Genomic DNA, 19,698 nt, shown 5'->3' on the forward strand with positions numbered 1-19,698 from the left:
TAGCAGCATGTATCTAGATGAATAAGAGCAGTGGTATCAATCCAAAGACAATCCTTCGGGCTTCCTGAATTCTTTCAACAGTCAAACAATTCAACACCACCATCTTGATAGCTACACCGAAGTGGGTCATTCCCACCCTGTCCCTCATCGCACTGCCTGTCCGTTGCGCTTGGACAAGGGCGTGTTACGTAGGCTGGACATGCCCGCTAGCCAACAGTACAGCGTGAAATAGTTAACATAACAAGTTGAGATGCCATCTGTGTTTCACTGACCTCCATGGTCTCACATCCTTGGTCCATCTGACTACTTACTGGTGCGGGATGCTCTTTTGCTAATCTTGTCTCATCTTTAATCAGTAGTAGTAGACAGTCCTCAAGGCTTCGCTATATAACTGTTAAACTCCGAACTTACTCCTAAGGTGGCAGAATGTCATATACAATAACCCAGTTTTGTTTAAGGTGGTATCCCTATGGACATATTGCGAAGGACACCACTTGGATTCGGTCGTCTCAGTAAATCACCTCCGAGACAAGATCCGGGATGATGGAACGCATGAATCAAGAGGATACATCTTTAGCCACAGGCGAATCTTTCACCTCATACCTAATAAGCTAATGGTGACAGGGTCTGCGTCGCGGTAACTGCAGCTTTCAGGTTAAGGCATCTTACAGATAAATCTGCTGAATTCGGTTCGTTCCCTCTTCCCCTCGTGTCAGCTTTCTATCAAAGAAATGATCTTCAGGAGCTTAAGGAATCTCTTGGCGATTTGGAAGTAGACAATCTGTCTGTAGGCGACTTTCGACTGGTAAACTCAATTGCTACTGTAGATTCCTCGATCCCAAAGTTCAAGCATTCCAGGCTATTTCTGCGCCTCTGACTGCGTTGGCCGTTGATGATCCCGCTTCTGAAACTGGAAGCAATGTGACTGGAAGATTTCAACAACCGTCTTAGCTGAGATATGTTGGTGTTGGTGGCTTTGAGGCCCAGACCAAACGCAAGATGATCTGATCCTATCATCTCCCTGACTGCTGCAGGTAGTACTTGCGGACTTGCAGATTGGAGTGCACAAATGCACAAATGCAAGTATGCAGGTGAATTGACACTTGGTCAGCTCCGTCCTGTCTGCTTAAGTTCCACTCCGTATCTATCCACACTACTCCTTATGCCCCTTCTCAGGACGAACTTTGGGAATCAATGGGATCCACTCCTGTCGTTTCAGGGCTGTGAAGGAACGAAGTACCTTTTGCAGGAGCTATCTAGGTGCTCATGATATACAAGTCAAGGGCGACGAAACCGAAGAAATAGGGGCACTGATGAGGGAATGCATCGGAGTTGTGCCCCCTCACATATCACTAGTATTGTCATCTGCCGGAGTGCTACCCGCTGCTATGTCAGATGCGGTGGCATTCCGACTCCATATTATATTATTATTGTTATTATTATTTGGCAACAGGTCGAATGGTCGATCAGACGGGACTTTTGGCGCAGAAAAATGAGAATATCTGTTCGTGGAAGCATGGTATCATCCGATTGCAGGCTCTGGCATCTGTCATTCCTCTGGCTGGATCTAGATTTTCAATCGTCAATTGAGCATGCAGATATAGAAATAAACAGTGGTGAAGTAGATAGTATGGTGATAGGATGTCTAAAGGTATGTTGAACCAATCTACCTATGTATGTATGTTCAAGTGTCATGACATGGGCAACTTTGTCCTCGTCAGAAAGCAAGCGACCGGAGGCGCTCCCTTGTGCAGGCGCAAAGTACAGAGTGTCTATCCCATTCCCAATTTCCACAAAGTAACAAGTTCACCAGTTCCCTGGGATTGATTCAGTTGCTCTTCCTATCTTCAATTAACTCTCAGGCTCTCTATCGTGGCTAAGTACTCTTTGTCCTCGTCACGGTTCCGACCCGCCTGCTGTTGAAAATTAATCGATCTATCTAGTCACTTTTGGGCTTACGTTTTATTCCTGGTTACCTCATTTGATCTCGTGCCAGGCATAAGTGAACCTCAACTTGTTCAAAATAGTAATAAAATCAAACCCAGAATAAATCCCTTTCTCCTCTAACGAATAACCTTTCCCCGGGACCTTGTGCTGTCACCCAGCGAACCATTGTCATTCCTCCAAACGGCGTTCCATTCTTGAACCTGGCCCGTCTTCCTTTATTCCCCCTCCACTGTTCAGCCGCCCTTGCTTCTTCCTCAAACTCGACCTGAGCCAGACCCTTTTTTTGTCACTTCAATTCTCTAGCATCATAACCATTCTCCTGGCTCATAATCAAGGAAGGGCAAAGAAAAGAAAAATACAATCTCTGTTCTTCCTAATATAGCTTTTCTTTCTATGCATCAGCGTCAGCAATGGCTCGATTGCAAGCGATAAACTCCGAGAAGACCATCCGCAAAATTGACATAGCCCAGGTAAGTGCCTTTTAGGAGGGTCCATGAACGCGCTTTTCACTCAGCTTTCCTGTTCTTGTCTCTACTTCCAAGAGCTCTATAAACTGATTGGAATTGGTTTACTTCAGGTGTCTCTCAGCCTACAAGATCGTTTAGGCCTTGCCAAAGTCAAATATCAAAATGGTCGTATACCTGCCATAGAGTCAAACCAGAGCGGTGGTCGACAATTCTCCCTCGCCAATGACAAGCCCTCCGATTCCTCATCCGAGATATCACATAGCCGTTGCGAGACCCCTATGACTTCTCCTCCCTTACGCACTGCGACCTATTCGAAGGAACTTCCCCGTTCGTCACGGAACAGACATGCGGCGACCTTCAATTCTCGGGTGATGCAACCTATGTTGTCTGCTAGTCGAAAGCGAGTAAGGTCCGATTCAATACCGGATCGTCCCTCTAAGGCTCCACGGGTCTCGTGGAAAAATTCATACCACTTGCCTGCGTCGTCACCTGGGTTTCACCACCATGCTGCGCATCGGCACCAACCTCTGCCGTTCGTGGCTGAGACAATCCCGGAATTTTCGTCTCCGGCCTATCACCCTCACTCAGACGAAGAGAATGATCCAGATTTACCTGTGCATAGTTTCCAGCATGTTAGCTCGATGGTTGGCTCTTCCCCTCCTAGGACGCCACCTCCGAGGCACGCTCGTTTGGCACGCAAGGACCCAAATCTGCTTCACGAGGATGGCGCGGATCTGCTTTTGTATCTTGCAAACTCCCCAACACCAGCTAGTATTGCTGGTAAAACCCAGGCCCGCGATTTTCCACCCTCTACTCCGCCAAGTCAACATGCCCTTTTGCCCACATTGACCCCTACACCTGGGGGCGGTGGTGTCTTTCCCAATTTCGGCACTCCGAGTCAACAGTTTAATTTTGCGGACTTTGTGAATGTCACTCCCAGTCCTGCGCAACCAGGTCGAGGCGGACGGACCCCTGGAGGACCCATGAAGACTCCTCTGGCAAACAGAGACACCAGAAAACGCCCGAACTTTGACAATCTACTTCCACCGAGCGCGGAAAGCCCGAAAAATCGACCAAAAGAGTCGGGCCTTGCTCTTCAACTTGGCGGAGAGTTGCGACCGTAGACTTTTGTCGCAAGACTCTAACTGGCCGACAGGTCTTTTTTCGCTTTCTCTGTTCACAGATTCCTGTAACGACTATTAATGACCATACTATTATGTACATGACACGCCATATTCTGTCCTCGCTGTGATGCCCCAGTTCGTCTTTTGATTCATTCCCTTCTACACATTTATGTTTGACTTGGTCTGTCGTGACAGGCAGTGACAGGCTGTGACCGAACGATGACCACGACACTAAACTGTCCATACGTGCCATTTTTCCTATGTCAGAATTATCTTGAATAGTCCTATTTTCAATCTCCTTTGTAAATACATCGCGAGCATGCTTATCCAAATCTCTCACACTGCTCTGTCTGATCTCTCTGATTATGCTAGTTGTTACCTTATCCAATCGGTGCCCGCAAGGTAGAAAAGTACTCGGAGACTCAGAGGCTCGATTTTTACAAGCGTCGTCTCACCCCATTTAGTGCTGTGATTAGACAAGGCAGAAATAGGCATTATAGGCACTTCATGACCGATAATATAGTTACTAAATTCATTCTACCAACCACCGGATTAAAATCCAATCAGAGCTATCAAGCACGTCTCGTAGCGTCAACAACCTGCGACTTGCAGCAATGCGGTGTCACATTCGAAGCTCCTCATCAGCCTTGCAGACAATAGAGTACCAAGCAGCCTGAAAGATGACGGACGGAATCATGAAGGAAGTCGGAAATCAAGGAAAAACAGACGCGACGCGTATTGAGTGGGGAAACACGCGTTCATTTCGCGTTTGCGCTAGAGCGAATATAGCTAGTACAGCGCCAAGTTCCTGGTTGGCGGGATGCTGGTCTAACGCTTTGAGGTAAAGTGCCATCTGGTGGATCGGTTGTGGTTGAGCTTCTGCCTTAGGCGTCGCCATACTGGCTACAATTACTGATGGCCTCTGAAAATTCGATTTGCAATGCTTTATGGGAATATGTGCATAGAGCGAGATATCTTCAAGACTTATAATTTCGCCCTAGGCTACGTCGCAGATCCCCCACTACCCATAAATCTGTCCAAGTCCCAAGCTTGTTCTACTCTTCCTGCCAACCTAGTTGTTCTGTGCCTTTGTCGGGGTGCTGCTCCTCTTCTTTCTTCCGTTCGGCCTGCTTCCGCCACAGGAGAGCCAAATAGTCCGATGTTGTGGCTTCGTCTATTGATTTGTCTTCTCTTACTCTGAGAAACCGAGGAAAGCGGAGGCTCAGTCCCCGCTCGTCACTCACTAAACCGATGGCTGCCGTGTACGTCGGACTCAGGGTGATATCGGCGAACGCCATCTCCCAGACCTCCTGTGGTTCGAACCAGACGTCAGGTTCGCCGTAGTACTCGACATAGGCCGGCCGTGAGATGACGTTGGGCGTTCCCTCGACGTACTTGTCCTTGTTCGCCTGGTAGAACTTGTCCGTGAAGCCGGACATGCATTTTGTGACTGCTTCGAGGCTGCCCGTTTCCGGATTGCGGACGGCCATCAGAATGGGAGACCACCATTTGGCTTTTCGGCCTTGTCCGTGCCAGCCGGCAATGGGGATCAGGTCTAGGGTCTCGGACGAGGTACTGTAATCCTTCTTGACTTTGAGCCACGACTCGAGCCGCTTGTCTGGTTCATATGTTGATAAGAGTGCCTTTCGCCTGCCGCCTTTGCCCGCTTTTTCAAGCGGTTCCCCGCTCGTCACATCCATGCCGTTGCTAGTCGAGGCCTCCATATTCTGTTCAAGGTTCGCCTTGGGTACATTGTCAAGTACCTTGACCATGATCCCTTCACATTTATTCTCCAGGGCGCTTTTGAAGAACTCCAAGACCGTCTCGGAGTCTGCGGATGTGGCATCAAGACTTTTGACCCAAGTGAATCTGTTTGGGATCTCCACGAATAGGCTGCGCAACAACTCTCTGCGTTCGCGGAAAGGCCGATCCAATAGTGGCTCGCCGTTTAGATACATCAAGTCGAACGCGAAGAGGCAAACGTTGATGTTGATTGCTCCTATCTCCACATTCTTCTTTGCCCGATTTGTCAGTACTTGGAACGTCTGAAGTTCACCGGTGTTGTTGTCTACCGCGACAACCTCTCCTTCCAATATGAAGCTAGAGACGCCCTCTCCTCTGATTTGCGTCACCAAGGACACAAGATCTGGGTACTTCTCCGTCATATTTTCCAAATGGCGAGAAAATATCGATACTTTCCCCTTCTCGTCGCAGTGCACCTGTGCACGCTGCCCATCATATTTGTACTCGCAAGTAAAATTCCGTCCTTGCAGCTTTGTTAGCATTTCGGAGAGATCCCTCGTGATACTGCCCAACATGGGCCTCAGAGGCACATGAAGCTGCAGGCCGCACCGCAGAAGAAGTTCTTCGGTAGCTCCAATTTCAAGTAAACATGTAACTAAGTCGTTGTAGTCTGGATGCCTGGCATATGATGCCTTCACTATTTCTTCGGCTCGGTTGTAAATTTCGGCCAGTTCCTCCTTCTTTAGTCGCGCCAGATCTTGTCGTGAACGGATCGTAAACTCTGCGCCTTCAGGCTTTGAGTATAGAAAGGCTCGAGCCAGCGCGATAAGCATCGTTGTTTTGACAGCCCCGATCCGTAGATTTTGCACCAGCGTTCGTACAATATACCGACTCTCTTCCGCACCTCGAGTGTCTTGTAGGAGTTTCTCCACAATCCTTTGCTTGGACTCCTGACTACCACTGCCTTTGCTCATCGCAATCTTTCTCAGGGATTGATAGACACCTTTGATTGTCAGGGGTTTGGGCTTTATTAAGGTGAAGCTCTGTCTTTTCTTTGCCTCGAAAGCCACGTCGCCAGCATCCCCATACTTGTCGTAGAGACTTTTCAGCCCATAAGGATTAAGCCCATAGACCTTCTTCAGTGCTTTCGATATCGCTGAGCCTCCCAAGCCAAGTTCCAATTCGTCGTATGGCGGAGAGATCGAGTTGGTCGCCAGCCAGACTGCCGGTAAAACACTGGAAGCATCACCTTCAATCAGGACTCGAAGGAAATTGACCAGGGTATCAACAATCCTGATTCGACTAGTCGTTGCATTTGCCAACACAAACGCTCTAGTCAGCAGGGCATATGAGGCGTTTCCGCCCTCCGTAGCCCAGTGGGCCTGCAACTCTGCCGCGCATTTGGTCGAGTCGAACGTCAACGGACTCTGGTCAAAAGGGATGGAAAGGCTTATTGTGTCCTCTGTCCCAACGGAAGACTGCAACGAGATTGTATTTGTTTTCAAAACTTTGCTTGGCGGTTCCCGATCTGTCCCTGTCGAGGCGTAAGGCTCCTGAATAGGCCTATCATCCGGAACCTCAGGCTCCACGGCCGGCGAAGCACCCTCTTTGTCGAACTCCGCTTGAAGCTTGCGAGCAATCGCTTCGTCAGATAGTGTTTCTTCTGCTGCATTTTCAGTAGCAGAGTCAACAATCTGTTGCGTCTTCTCGGCTTTCTTGTTGGCTTGGCCCTGGAAGAATGACGCTATGCTCCGAACACGCTGTGGGGTTGATTCTGGAGCCTCTCTTTTGCGCTTTTTGGCCGGGCTGGGCATTTTAAGTCTTGGAGATCAAAATATTTGAGGAGTGGCAATTAGCAATGTCATCAGTTTTAGACTACATGATGTCTAAACTGATAAAGGGAGACGTTGAGTCATCGGAAGTTGAACAGATCGTAAGGCGGAGGAGTTGGCGTTGATGATCGATCGCAACACCTGGCGCTGGAATGGAATGACGATTTACGGACAACATCCCCACCCCCGAACTGCAACACGACTGCCAACCATGGCAAGCCCTTCCTTTTCCCTGTCGTCGCATGAAAGGACGAGAGTTGAGGATTACTTGAACGACAAGATTCAAATATCTGCCGACTTTGAGAGCCTTGATTCGTTGTTAGCCACTCTCCGCGCTCAGCATGAACTCCAACGGAAACAGGTAGAGCGCCCCTGGGATCGAGCATTACAGCTACCTAAGCGATTGACTTTTATTTCTTATTTAACCACCGCTGACCGGATAGCTTAGCTAGCAGAAGCCCAACAAGCACTGCTCAGTGCATCCAAAGCCTCCAACGACCATGCCGAAGCCACACGGAAGCGAGCCGAAGCCTTTAAGGAGGAGCAAGAGGATATCGATAAGCGATTGAAAGCCATAACAGGTTCCGACGCCAGCGATGAGGCAGCAAAGCGCTTTGAAGTGAGCATAGATAAGCTCCGACGACTGGAGATCTCAAAGGGTTATGTGACCCTCCTGAGGGAAGCAGAAGAATTGAGGTACTTGCGGACCTAAACAGCCGTTACCCTCCCGGCAGTGTCACTGATACTGGATCCTGAAACAGCAAGGAGGCCCTGAGCAACATACAATCTTCACCTCGCCTTGCTCTAGAACAGTATTCGCGCCTGAGAAGCATCGTACAATCGCTGAAGGATGCTCAACCCGCAGCCGAAGGAGCGGCCCCTCATCTTGTCGACTACCTGGAACAGCTGGCCTCTGGTCTGAGAAAACAGATGAAGGAGAATTTTTCCAAGAGGCTTCAGAAAACACTCGAACAAATGGGATGGCCTTCGAAGGACTTCCGTCTACCAGAAAATCTGAGGACACAGTGGATCGAGAATGTCGAATTGCTTCTTGATTTACAGACACCGTACGCAACTCTTGTCACATTTAGCTGCTGGATTTTCTGACACTTTACCGAACAGGGAACTCACAGGACGTGATATCGATGTGAAGCAGCAGAGTGCCGAACCACCGATCTTGTTACCCTTGGAAGTGATGGTACATCCGCTGGATCTTCGCTTCAAATACCACTTCAGTGGAGACAAGCCAACAAATAGACTTGACAAGGTATAGTACAACGTTGCCAGTGCCGGAAAAGTAACTGACTTTTCAAATAGCCAGAATACTTCCTGGGTCACGTCGTGGACTTGATCAACACTTTTGGAGGGTTTTTCGCTTCTTCGCTGCAACCTGTCTTCGACAAGAAGGCTCAAGAAGTCGGTTCAGCTCTAGAATGGAACTTTTACAACGCCTCTCATGCCTTTATCACAGCTCTTTTGCCGATGCTGAGGCAGAAATTATCGACTGTGCTTCCTAGCATTTCTGGACATTCACAGTTACTCAGCCATCTCGTACACGAGCTGATGAACTTTGACAACGAGATTCGGGAGACTTGGAATTATCTGCCTGATCCATACTCCAAGGATAATTGGAAGGGAATGACGTGGGAGGTTCTCACCAAGGAAGGATGGTTTGACCGCTGGCTTCAGGTTGAGAAGGACTTTGCACTGGCCCGCTATAAGGAAATCATCGATGCAACGGACAGCGGTGAGATTGACTACGAAGGAGTCGAGCTTTCGGCAACCAAACCCACCAAAGCAGCGATTCGCGTGAATGATTTGCTTGAAACGATCACTGAACTGTATCGGCCTCTGTCATCTTTCGGTCAAAAACTGCGGTTCCTTATCGACATTCAGATTACAATCTTCGACCAGTTTCACGAGCGCCTCCGTTCCGCGCTTGAAGCTTACCTTGCAATGACATCTACGATTGGCCGCACGGTACAAGGCGCAGATGGACAAGCCAGCGTGGAAGGTGTGGCTGGATTGGAGCGTCTCTGCAGGGTTTTTGGGAGCTCCGAGTACTTGGAGAAGAAGATGGAGGACTGGAGTAATGATGTGTTCTTCGTCGAACTGTGGTCTGAGCTACAAGAACGAGTCAGACAGAACAAGGACTCAGGTAGGAATGTGGCCGGTCCTATGTCTGTAGCAGACGTTGCTTCTCGTACCTCTCAGATGGTCGCAAATGGTCATCATAGCAGCGGCCAAGGTACAAGCTCGGATGGAGCTCTGTTCGACGAAACAGCATCCGCCTACCGTCGTCTCCGGCTGCGTTCTGAATCGATTCTCACTTCGACCTTGATCTCAAACACACAGTCGGCCCTCAAACCATATGTTCGCATGTCTGCGTGGGCAACTATTTCTACTACATCACCTTCCGAGGCAACCTCGTTACCACCGTCGGCGGATCTTGCGCCTGCCATGCGAACCTTATCCACTAGCATCTCTTTCCTATCGCGCGCACTGGGCATAGCACCGCTACGTCGAATCATTCGCCAGGTACTTCTCTCCGTTCAAACTAATCTTTGGAGTAACGTCCTCATGAGACATACGTTTTCCGCCGCCGGAGCGGCGCAATTCGCCAGCGATATTGACCACCTCTGCAATGTTGTTGATGTCGCTTTGGGACCGGCCGGCCTGGCAGGAGGCTCGACTAGAGTTTTTGCGAAGCTCAACGATGGTCTTCTACTGCTGGACCTGACGGTTGTTGCTCCCAAATCTGGCGACGTATCTGCGACCCAGGAGGGCGCTGATTCGCAGGAGGAACCCCATCTTGGACTTTGGGAGGTGGAGAAGAGGCTATTCCGGGATAACGAGAGTGCTCGAGGCGTTCTGGCTGAGTTGAATATCGAGACCCTTACAGAAGCTGAGGCAAGAGCTGTACTTGAGCGACGAGTCGAGATTGGTTCTTAGCATAGGCAGGCACTACATAGTAAACAAAACTAACGCAGTCGCTCGAGATCATCTTTGGGTGGTTCACGAATGAAGTATCATTCAATTCTATATACTATCCTTTCTCCAGCGGATCTATACATCGTGTGTCTATTTGTACATATGCAGTAGTCGTATACTATAATAGAATCATTATCGCGTCGAAGCCTGGTGGACAACAGGTCCGTGGCCCCGTTCTCCGGGCCTCCGTTTGGGAACCGAAGCAGCCTCAGCCTTAACTCTTTCAATGATGGTCGGGCCCACCTCCTCAATAGCACGAACAAGAGCTTCAACAGTCTCGCGAGTTGTCTGGACATTGACAACGCAGCGGAAAAACTTTCCATTCCCGGCAGCGTCCTCGTCCCCGCTAGGAGGTGCAAAGTCAACCATGAATCCCTTGTGCACCAGAGCATGGGTCACCTCTTCCGTGACCTTGCTGTTTGCCTTCGCGCGCTCGGTCTCGTTCGATACAACGCCGCGCGGGTGTACGAGCTGTCCGCCCGGCGCATAGTAGAAGCAAACCTGGAGACAAGGGGGAGGGTTCTCGCTGATGAGGATAAAGTTAGGGTTCTCGGAGACGAGAGTCGCCAGGTGTGCGGCAATGTCGGAGGCCGTGTCGATCTGCTGCTCGTATCCGTCTGTGCCGTAGTATGTCCAGCCCAAAAAGAGCTTGAGCGAGTCTGCGCGCCGTCCACATTGGAGCGTGAGATCAGCCAGGTCCCAGACCTCCGGGGAATCGACGGAGAGCTCGTTTTCCGCTGTGCTGAGGTCGCCGTTGGGTTGCGGTTCCGCGTCGTCGCTGTGGAACAGGTAGCCGGCTGGGAGAGTATTTGCCCTATGGAACTGGCGGATGTCTGCGGCTAGGAGGAAAGAACAAGTCACGGGGACACCGAGCATTTTGTGAGGGTTAATGGCGATGCTATTTGCTTTCTCAGCGCCAGCGAGTTTGTGCTTCTGGCGCTTGGAGAAGACGAACGAGCCGCCCCATGAGCCGTCAACGTGGAACCAGAGATTGTATTTCTGGCAGATGGCGGCGATCTCGTTGAAGGGGTCAAAAGAGCCCATTACTGTCGTCCCGGCGGTTGCATTGACATAGAACGGTGTCCTGTTCTCCTGGAGGGCTTTTCGGACAAGCTTCTCGAGTTCTTCCGGGATCATGCGACCTTGCTTGTCTACGGGCACTGCCCAGACGGAGCTGCTTCCCAAGCCCAGCATCTGTGCCGCCTTCTCGATGCTGTAGTGGCCGTGGTCGCTGGTGAAGAGCACAAACTTGTAGTCCCCATTGCCATTTTTCTTTGTATCCGGGTATAGGTTGTTGCGCGCAATGACAATCGAGGTGGTATTGGATGCTGAGCCACCTTGTACAGAAATTCCACCTGCTCGTGGTCCGTTGAGACCGAATAGTGAAGCCAACTTTTCTCCCGTATACTTTTCGATAATCGTCAAAGCCGGCGAGACTTGGTAAACATGCACGTTCGTGTTAAGAGCCGCCAAAATCAGCTCGGATGCCACACCGGGAGCATTCGTTGATGCATATAATTTGTCGAGAAATCCTTGATGCCATGTATTCACCGAATACTTCAACACTTTGCGGAGAACCTCAATCAAGCCATCTTGTCTGGTACCTTTCTCCGGTAGAGATAGTTGCAGAATATCCCGGAGCTCTTCCGGCTTTTTGTAGTCGACTAAAGCTGTCCGCGGCTTTTTCAAGTGTCCATTCGCACCATTCGCATGATTCGTTCGATTGATCCCATTTTGCTGGAGCGCAAGGCCGAGAGGATTTTCGTCGGCGGACTGGATGAACGGGATGAGGAGCTCTTCGACTGCGCTCAAAAGCTAGAGTCAGATTAGCAAGAGAACAAAGCGAAGCGCAGCGCAGCCAGCAAAGAAAATTGATGCGCAGTCGCCTAATGGACCGTTGAATGCGCCGGAGGAATGGAGGAACTCACTTTTCGCACTTCCTCGGCGCGACTCGACGGTGGGGACACAGACATCTATACAGAAATTTTATGATATTCCGAGCAAATCTAAGAAAAATACAGAAAAGCAGAAAATACAAGAAGCAATTCACGACTTCATGACCAATGGTGTATAATAAAGCGACAGTCGAAACCGCTCAGCACAAAGTTGAAGCCATCCCGCCATTTCCGGAACGGCTGGCGGATCCGCTGCGATGGCGACAGAGCCGGATTGTCTGACATCATGAATCGAGGCTTAATTTATATTCATCGGCTGAATAAGATTGTTTCAGATCATTGCCAGTGAGGATTATCTACTTCTTTGGAGGGAGATATACACTTTTGATGCATGAGGGGAAGAGAAAAATTTCCATGTAACCCCGCAGACGTTGGAGGGGCAGCATTGGAGAAACTCTTAGACAAAAGTCCTTCTACACCAGGATCTGTGCAGGGTATGGATATGGAAAAATGCTTTTATTATCATCATAAATCAAATGATCGCTGAAGACATAATATACACATGGGATAAAGAACCCTGTCAACTTCATGCTGTGTTACCATCACTGCTGGAACTAACCACAACCCTGTCGCTTCATTGGTATAAGTCATGTCTTTGCAGCTACCGGCGCCTTAGAACTCTCTTCCGCCGCCTTTGCTGCAAATTTAGCCCGGGCTAAGTCAATGCGAGACTTAGGTCGCTCGCCTTGGCCGTTTTCAATACTGTCCAGGCCTTTCGCCTTCGAAGCCCACTCTCCTCGCCGTCTCTTGTAGAGGTCCATGCACCAATTCCTCCATACAGCTCTGCCAACGAAAGAGTCCCGAAGAGTCAATTCTTCCTTGAGCAATTCCTGTGCCATTCTTTCTTTCACAAAGAACAGGTCTTTTGTTGCCGGCCATAACGCGTCCACAACGTGTGATCCACTGCTATCAAGCGCGAGTTCTACCAAATGACCTGAGAAGCGGGTAGTAAACTGGCGCCGGAATTGAGATGTCGAAGTTGGTGCAGTCAGGGCCTGCTGAAGAACACGGGAGGCCGCGGGATCCTTGGCTAATCTGAGAAGTGATTCTGAAGACTGTGCTAGCAGGCTGGAATAAATGAGCCCGCTCACAGGCCCGGAAGCTGTAAGCATCGTCTGAGCAAGGAGGGAGCCATGTAATTTCTCTGCGGCGGCTGTCTGATTGTTGCCCGATAGCTTCTGCTTCTCCTCTAAGTCTCCCTCACTTGCCGCGGGCTCAAGCTTGAGCATTTGTTCCAATCTTCGTGCCGGGTCTTTGTCGTAAGCGGATTCTAAGGCATCTGAAAGCGGCTTGGTGTCAACCCCGCGAACGAGGCATCGTTCGATCAACACTTTAGGGACAATCAAGCGGGATCTCTCAATGAGACCGGGGATTTCAGGGATGATTAGTTCCATAGCATCTTGTAGATCGTCCTTTCCTAGTCTCTCCAGCGTCCTGAGAACCACATATCCAGCCGTTGTATTGCGTGCAAGAGAGCCAATGCGGTCGCGAATAATGTTCTTGTAGAGTCCCTTGAATAGCTTTCCGGGCATAGACTTGATGATAGTCTCGAGCAAACGAGAACCGACGGGGTCATAGAGTAAGCCTCTGACGAATGTCGAGCTCTCAGCATTCTCCCCGAAATCATCATCCGGAATGAGCCTCCTGATGATTGAATTGGGATCCTTAGCGCTCGCCTTGCCAAAGTGCGACAGTTCAAGGAATACCAGCACCTGTAAGACGGGATTCCCTACAGGGTGGGTTGCCAGGGCTCTCAAGTAGGTGTTGTCCAGCCCGGAAACCATGTCACTCATAACCTTCTTCAGCGTAGCCTCGAAGACCTCTGGTACTTTACGCCTCTCCGCAATGGCCTTTTCCTCGGATGCGTCCATGTTCACGATTCCCAACCTTTCCTTCTTCCGGCTGGCGACAACCGAATCGGTGGATGACAGGTCGACTGGCTCTCCAGCGAGAACCAGTAACAAGACTCTGATCGTATGCGACGCAAACCGCTCCGTCAACAGATATCCCCAATTCCCCTCTAATTCCTCAACGACCTTCATGAACATTTCCGCCAGCGATAATTCCGATTCAGGCTCGTCCTCCTCGTCCGCTTCCGCCTGACGTCCTTTCGGCTTCGAAATCTTTTCTGTCACTCCAGGCGCTGCGTTGATAAACAGTGTCTCACAGCAATGGCTCGCAAACCGATGCTGCACAAGGTGCAAGAAATGGCCGATGAGCTTGCTGAAGAGTCTCCGAATTTGGCGCATGTCGGACAGCGAAATCAATTTCTCCATAAGCCGCGAGCAAGACTGGCTGCAAGCAACTTTCAATTCTTTTCCATCCGCTTCCCTGTAGACACTGTCGACGAAGAGCCTTCGCTCTTCCGCATCGTGGAACTGGTTCAGCTCCAATACCTCGTTGGCTTTCGAAAAGTATTCCTGCTCTTCGCTGTCAAGGAGACCGTAGAAAGGCATGTCGTTCGCGGGCGCATCGTTCATTGAAACATCATTTCTACTATCCTCTGCCTCCAGGGGGATGTAATCCGCCCCTGAAGTGATCTGGTTGTTCGAGGTATCTGTCTCGGCGGAGGGCTTCAATCTTTTGACCGCGGATTCTTCAGGGCCTTCATCGCGCTTTCGTTTGGCTGCGTCTTTTTTGGCCTTGTCCTCCGCACGACGACCTCTTTTCTGCTTTTCTCGTGGCATAATGGACACAATGAGTCAACCCTTTTTTCGAATAGTATGCTGTATAATTCGTTTTGGTTTGACTTCTTTTCCGCTCAGGAAATTTTACGATAAGGTGTTGGCCCGAGCGTCTCCAGCCGTATCGCGGAATTGTTTGTTCTGTTTGCATCCCTGAGTGACGTATCAAAGTCAACAGAAAATAATGATTGCATTACTTTTGATGGTCGCTAATGAACATGAACTTTTAATACAATCGCTGGAGAAGAGATGTGTCAGATCATGACAAATTATTATACAGCAGAGTAAATCGCAGAAATGTGCCTTCCACACTCAATCCGCTGTTCCATGCTCACAGTGCGGTTGCCCACTTTGGCCTTGTGACGAGGCATGATTTGGAGTCGTGCCTCTTGCTTAGCACTTTTCGATTCGGAATCTGAAGGCGCGTTAATATGTGACGGCTTAGATAAATTACTCCTCTTGCCGGTGCCGAGCTGAAAGTGTTCGTTTCCTCCCCAGAACAGCGCGTCGTGACCCCAGTCGCTGGACTTCTCCAGAGACGTCGTGGCCGAAGTATCAACGTGAGCTGCGTTGTCCATGATGGCCGACGCATGTGTTGTACCGACAGAAATATTACGTAGTCGGATGGGCGAGAGAGTCTTTGTTCGTTCGTCGTACTCGAACAGGCCACTCAATGCCTTCACCTTCGTAGGTGCATCTTGTAAGTGCGTCCATCTTCCGTTTCCGAGAGCACCCCAGATGCCCCGGCCGCAAGTCCACGTGTCAGCCGTAATGCGACCCAGGTCACGCACCGTAGAACGATCTTCGCCAGGGCCAAGTATCCGTTGAGCATCCACAGTGAAGAAACTGTTGGCCCCCCCAGCTGCAATCGCAGTCACTTTCGGAAGCCAGATGTTGGCTGGGTAGGAAAGTTTCAGCGGTACTAGGGTAGGGGTATCGTTGAATGGCTGGGCAGGGTCGAATTCGGATCCCAGCTGCCCAAAGGAATTGTCGCCAAAGGCGTAAACGTTTCCATCCTTGGTAAGCGCCAAAGAATGGTAATCTCCGGTAGCAATTTCAGTAACCTTAGAGTTGCCGAGGGTCTTCACCTCATGGCAGGTATCCACGGGCCCTTGAGGTCGAGTCGACCAAGTCAATCCAGGCACACCAAGTTGTCCAAAGGAAGGATAGCCCTCAGTGGAAGAAGCGACGGAAAAGACTCGACCAGAGTTCGTGAGGAGAAGCGCATGCTGTAGTCCACCACTGATGGCGGTGACTTTTTCGCCTAGCCTCAATGCAGGTTCAAGCAACCGATAGCTCACGCCAGCTCTTCCAGAGCTGAATGGGAACCAAGAGCCTTCCTTGGGTTTCCGACCGCTTTCTTGGTCATCCTTGGCAATTGGGAGTGAGTATACATTTCCGTTTGAAGCCAATGCAAGTATGCGATCACTTGACATGCACAACGACCTCAAGTCCTTGCCAGTCAAGGTCTTTGTTGGTTTGAAGTCAGTTTCCGAGTACCCTTTGCCCCATTGAACCAGATCACCATTCTCAGTAATGGCAGCACCAGACTTCTCTGAAATTTTGAGATCTCGGAGCACTTGACCCTCAAAGTAGGATAACTGCCGAGGCGTCTTGATCACGGATTCTTTCGAGGCAGGATCCACAACACGATAAGTATTGTTTCCCCATAGGTAAACTCCGGGGCTCTTCAGACTCTTTTTTTCGTGCACATACTGGGAATCCAGATCCTGAGCAATCTTGGGCGTAAAGGTCTTCGCCTCAATAGCACTCTCAAGTTGATCGCTTCGGGTGGTCGCAAAGGTATAGACAAAGAACGCAGCGGCAGCTGTTCCACCTAGACCAAGCGAAGTACGAAGCCAATTTGACGAAGGAGCAGATGATTCTGGTGCTCTGCCATTACCATTAGCATAATGCCTTCGCCATGATCGGATGGCCGACCGGCCTGTTCGCGGGAGACGGTATGAAAGCGTGACGAGGTTCGTCACTGGCTGTCGCACCCGATTCATCGACATAATGTTCTCAAATATCTATCATCTCAAGCTCAGCATAGCGAGCTACAGAAACTTCTTTGAAGAGCTTGTCGTTTCGCACTGGGCAGAAGTGGAAAGTGACTTCAGAAGCTCAGTTGCGTCAATGATCTAGACCTTGGGCGGTATGACGCGGCAGAATAGCAATCGAAAGTGCCACGGAGGGGGGTCCAGCTCCAATTGCGATCAACACCGTTGAGTTTCATAGTGTCTTTGACTCTCCTCACTTATGGATTACTTTCAGGTCGATTGAAACAATACTAGAGGCGCCAATATCGAAGCTTCCGCGACTGTATCGTGGGCTCGAAGCTGAACCCCACAATGCCTCAGCCCACAGCGGGACAGCGAGCACGACGGCAGACTGCACCTTCAGGTCCGCCAAAAGAATTCAAAGTTCAGACGGCAGAGATAGCGGAAGTGCTACCGGAGGGTATTGAGTCTATAACGGATGTCAAAAATGAGCTCGATTTTGTACAGTGGTATAGCGAGATTGAAAATGGGCTCCTGGAGAGCAGTTATGACGAGTACCAGTACGCAGAGAAACAATTCCGATCTTCCTTATGATGCGCTGTTGTTTTTCATGCTGACTCACTCGCGTGGTTAGATCTTGTCTTCAGGAGCTTCAAACGTCAAAGTCGCACCTGGACGCGCTTTTGACTGATACATCGTCCACGCTCGACCTCCTTCGTAGCCTCTCCGAATCCTTCAAGGCCGTGGAAGCTCAAACATCGAATTTCCGGAGGCAATGCGAGGGACTCCTATCTGCCCAAAAGCGTGACACAGAGCTAGCGGACAAAATACAAGAGAACCTCCAATACTATGAGTTCCTGGACCCCGCTTCAAGGCGACTCAATGCTCCTGGTGCTGGAAATACTGTTCGTGGCCAAGACTTCTCAGATATGCTCAGGCGGCTGGATGAGTGTCTGGATTACATGGAGACGCATGTGAGTATTGCAGTCGTGTCCTGAATTGGGCTAGTCGACTGACTCCTTCCCAGCCTGAGCAAAAGGAAGCTAGTGTGTATCGATCCAGATACAGGCTGCTTATGACGCGAGCTCTCACCTTGATCAGAGGACATTTTGTTTCCGCACTTCGAGATATATATGCCAGTGTTTCGAAAAAGATTGCGGACCAACAGCAGAACGAAGCGACTATGTCGGCCCTATTGTACGCCAAGTTCCGTGTCGGTGCTCCTGAATTGAAACAAATTGGCCTCGAGATACAGAAGAGAGCTGTGCCACCGTTGGATCCCGAACAGGGAACTGAAGCGGAATATCAGAGTCTTCTTAACGAACTTCACGCGAACTTCTCAGCTACTCGTGGCAAACTGATTGTACCTTTAGTACGCAAAAAGCTTTACGATACTGCACACGCCCCGAGTACATCAAAGGATTTGGTTGCTTTCGCCCGCGCCAGCATTAGCTACGTTCGTGGTGTGTGTTTGGATGAGTTTGAACTGTGGGGTGAGTGGTTTCACGGCCAAGCAGGTTTATACGACTTCCTCGAGACAGTCTGCGAGCCTCTGTATGACCATCTGAGGCCTCGCATTATTCACGAGGACAAGATCGTGAATCTCTGTCAACTCTGCACCCTCTTGCAGATCCGCTTTCTACTTGACCAGGATGAGGAGGTGGAGCAGACGGATGCTAATCAACTCGACTTCTCCGTACTGATACAGCCCGCCTTGGAGGATGTGCAGACTCGTCTCGTTTTCCGCGCACAAGCCTTCCTGCGGGATGAGATTGAACGATTCAAGCCGCGCCCGGAGGACCTCGATTACCCTGCACGCAACAAGGGAGTCTCGATCACCGTTACCGAGAATCAGATTTCCGGAAAGAAACTGGCACCCGCCAATACCTTGGTACATCTGGCGGAGGCAACGAGGCAATCAGATGATGACCCGGACGCCATCCCGGAGCAGGATTCCAAGTGGGATTTTGAGCCTCAGGCTGCTCTCAGTGGCTGGTATCCAACATTGCGTAAAGCCATCTGGCTTCTCAGCCGAATATATCGTCTGGTAAATGTATGAACGCCTTCTGCGAACCCTCTAATGCCACATTGAATCTAACGATTTCTTCAACAGTCCACAGTGTTCGACGACCTAGCCCATCAGATCGTTCACCAGACGACCTTCTCTTTGCACCAGGCGAGCGCTCAAATCTCAAGCAAATCCACCGCAGACGGGAAGCTCTTCTTGATGAGCCATCTCCTGATCCTGAAGCAACAAATCGTCGCATTCGACATCGAGTACGTAGCGCCAGAAGTGTCGTTCGATTTCTCCGGCATCACCAATACCTTCTGGGAGCTCCGCGAAAGAGGCGGCCTCTTCAACCCCCGCAACCTCATGCGCCTCGTCGGCCATGGTCTCATCCCTCGTGTCGTCGAGAACATGCTCGATGCCAAGGTAGAGCTCGACGGGAGGCTCCGAACCGTGATTAACGACTTCATTAATGAGTTCGCAACGAAGATGACCGCGTCTTTACCCGCAAAATTCATCGATAGGCGGAATCTACAGCAAGGAGAACTGATTTATCCGACATGTCAGAATATCGAGAAGGAAGTCCCCAACCTACGGAAAATACTCAGTGACTATCTTGACGACCCCCGGATGAGAGAGACTCTTGTTGGTGCGGTACAAGACCGCGTCATCCAGATCTACGAGGACTTTTTCGACAGATATACGTCGTCTGAAAGGAGCAAGGGACATTCCGTCTCCAAGAAGGGCAAGGGCCGCGAGGATGCCGTGTGGGACGTGGAGACCTTCGCAGAATGGTGTGAGAGTATCTTCCGAGTCGGCATCCCTGAGCAAGGTGACGAAGGATTCCCTAGTGGGGACTTGAGCCGGAGCGGGAGTCCGGGAAGCTAGACATGGATAATAATCCTGGCTGTTGTTCCTATCGACAATGTTGTAAAGGCCACTCGAAC

At 50.2% G+C, this 19,698-nt stretch overlaps 7 protein-coding genes across 7 annotated transcripts; 3 read left to right on the plus strand and 4 right to left on the minus strand.

Moving 5' to 3' along the window:
• Positions 1–2,692: 2,692 nt before the first annotated feature.
• On the plus strand, positions 2,693–3,538 carry ALT_1673 (uncharacterized protein; the record flags this gene model as incomplete). Its single annotated transcript, XM_033562570.1, has 1 exon — positions 2,693–3,538. The coding sequence occupies one exon, from the start codon at positions 2,693–2,695 to the stop codon at positions 3,536–3,538; it is 846 nt and encodes a 281-aa protein (XP_033418461.1).
• A 1,055-nt stretch (positions 3,539–4,593) lies between these two features.
• Positions 4,594–7,095, minus strand: ALT_1674 (putative DNA ligase I; the record flags this gene model as incomplete). Its single annotated transcript, XM_033562569.2, has 1 exon — positions 4,594–7,095. One exon carries the CDS (start codon positions 7,093–7,095, stop codon positions 4,594–4,596), a length of 2,502 nt encoding a protein of 833 aa, XP_033418460.2.
• A 229-nt stretch (positions 7,096–7,324) lies between these two features.
• Positions 7,325–10,065, plus strand: ALT_1675 (RINT-1 family protein; the record flags this gene model as incomplete). The annotated part of the gene is made up of 5 exons (XM_033562568.2): positions 7,325–7,474; positions 7,562–7,809; positions 7,875–8,180; positions 8,236–8,380; positions 8,431–10,065. The coding sequence occupies 5 exons, from the start codon at positions 7,325–7,327 to the stop codon at positions 10,063–10,065; spliced, it is 2,484 nt and encodes an 827-aa protein (XP_033418459.1).
• Positions 10,066–10,236: 171 nt separating this feature from the next.
• Positions 10,237–12,077, minus strand: ALT_1676 (pyridoxal phosphate-dependent decarboxylase family protein; the record flags this gene model as incomplete). The annotated part of the gene is made up of 2 exons (XM_033562567.1): positions 10,237–11,919; positions 12,033–12,077. 2 exons carry the CDS (start codon positions 12,075–12,077, stop codon positions 10,237–10,239), a joined length of 1,728 nt encoding a protein of 575 aa, XP_033418458.1.
• A 569-nt stretch (positions 12,078–12,646) lies between these two features.
• Positions 12,647–14,746, minus strand: nop9 (RNA-binding RNA processing protein NOP9; the record flags this gene model as incomplete). The annotated part of the gene is made up of 1 exon (XM_033562566.2): positions 12,647–14,746. One exon carries the CDS (start codon positions 14,744–14,746, stop codon positions 12,647–12,649), a length of 2,100 nt encoding a protein of 699 aa, XP_033418457.2.
• A 269-nt stretch (positions 14,747–15,015) lies between these two features.
• ALT_1678 (RCC1 domain-containing protein) lies at positions 15,016–16,758 on the minus strand (the record flags this gene model as incomplete). Its single annotated transcript, XM_033562565.2, has 1 exon — positions 15,016–16,758. The coding sequence occupies one exon, from the start codon at positions 16,756–16,758 to the stop codon at positions 15,016–15,018; it is 1,743 nt and encodes a 580-aa protein (XP_033418456.2).
• A 336-nt stretch (positions 16,759–17,094) lies between these two features.
• ALT_1679 (Golgi transport complex subunit COG3) lies at positions 17,095–19,639 on the plus strand (the record flags this gene model as incomplete). The annotated part of the gene is made up of 4 exons (XM_033562564.2): positions 17,095–17,303; positions 17,378–17,717; positions 17,771–18,796; positions 18,857–19,639. 4 exons carry the CDS (start codon positions 17,095–17,097, stop codon positions 19,637–19,639), a joined length of 2,358 nt encoding a protein of 785 aa, XP_033418455.2.
• Positions 19,640–19,698: the final 59 nt, after the last annotated feature.

The sequence above is a fragment of the Aspergillus lentulus genome (genome assembly GCF_001445615.1).
Source record: "Aspergillus lentulus DNA, contig: Alt04, strain: IFM 54703, whole genome shotgun sequence".
NCBI classification, from domain to species: domain Eukaryota; kingdom Fungi; phylum Ascomycota; class Eurotiomycetes; order Eurotiales; family Aspergillaceae; genus Aspergillus; species Aspergillus lentulus.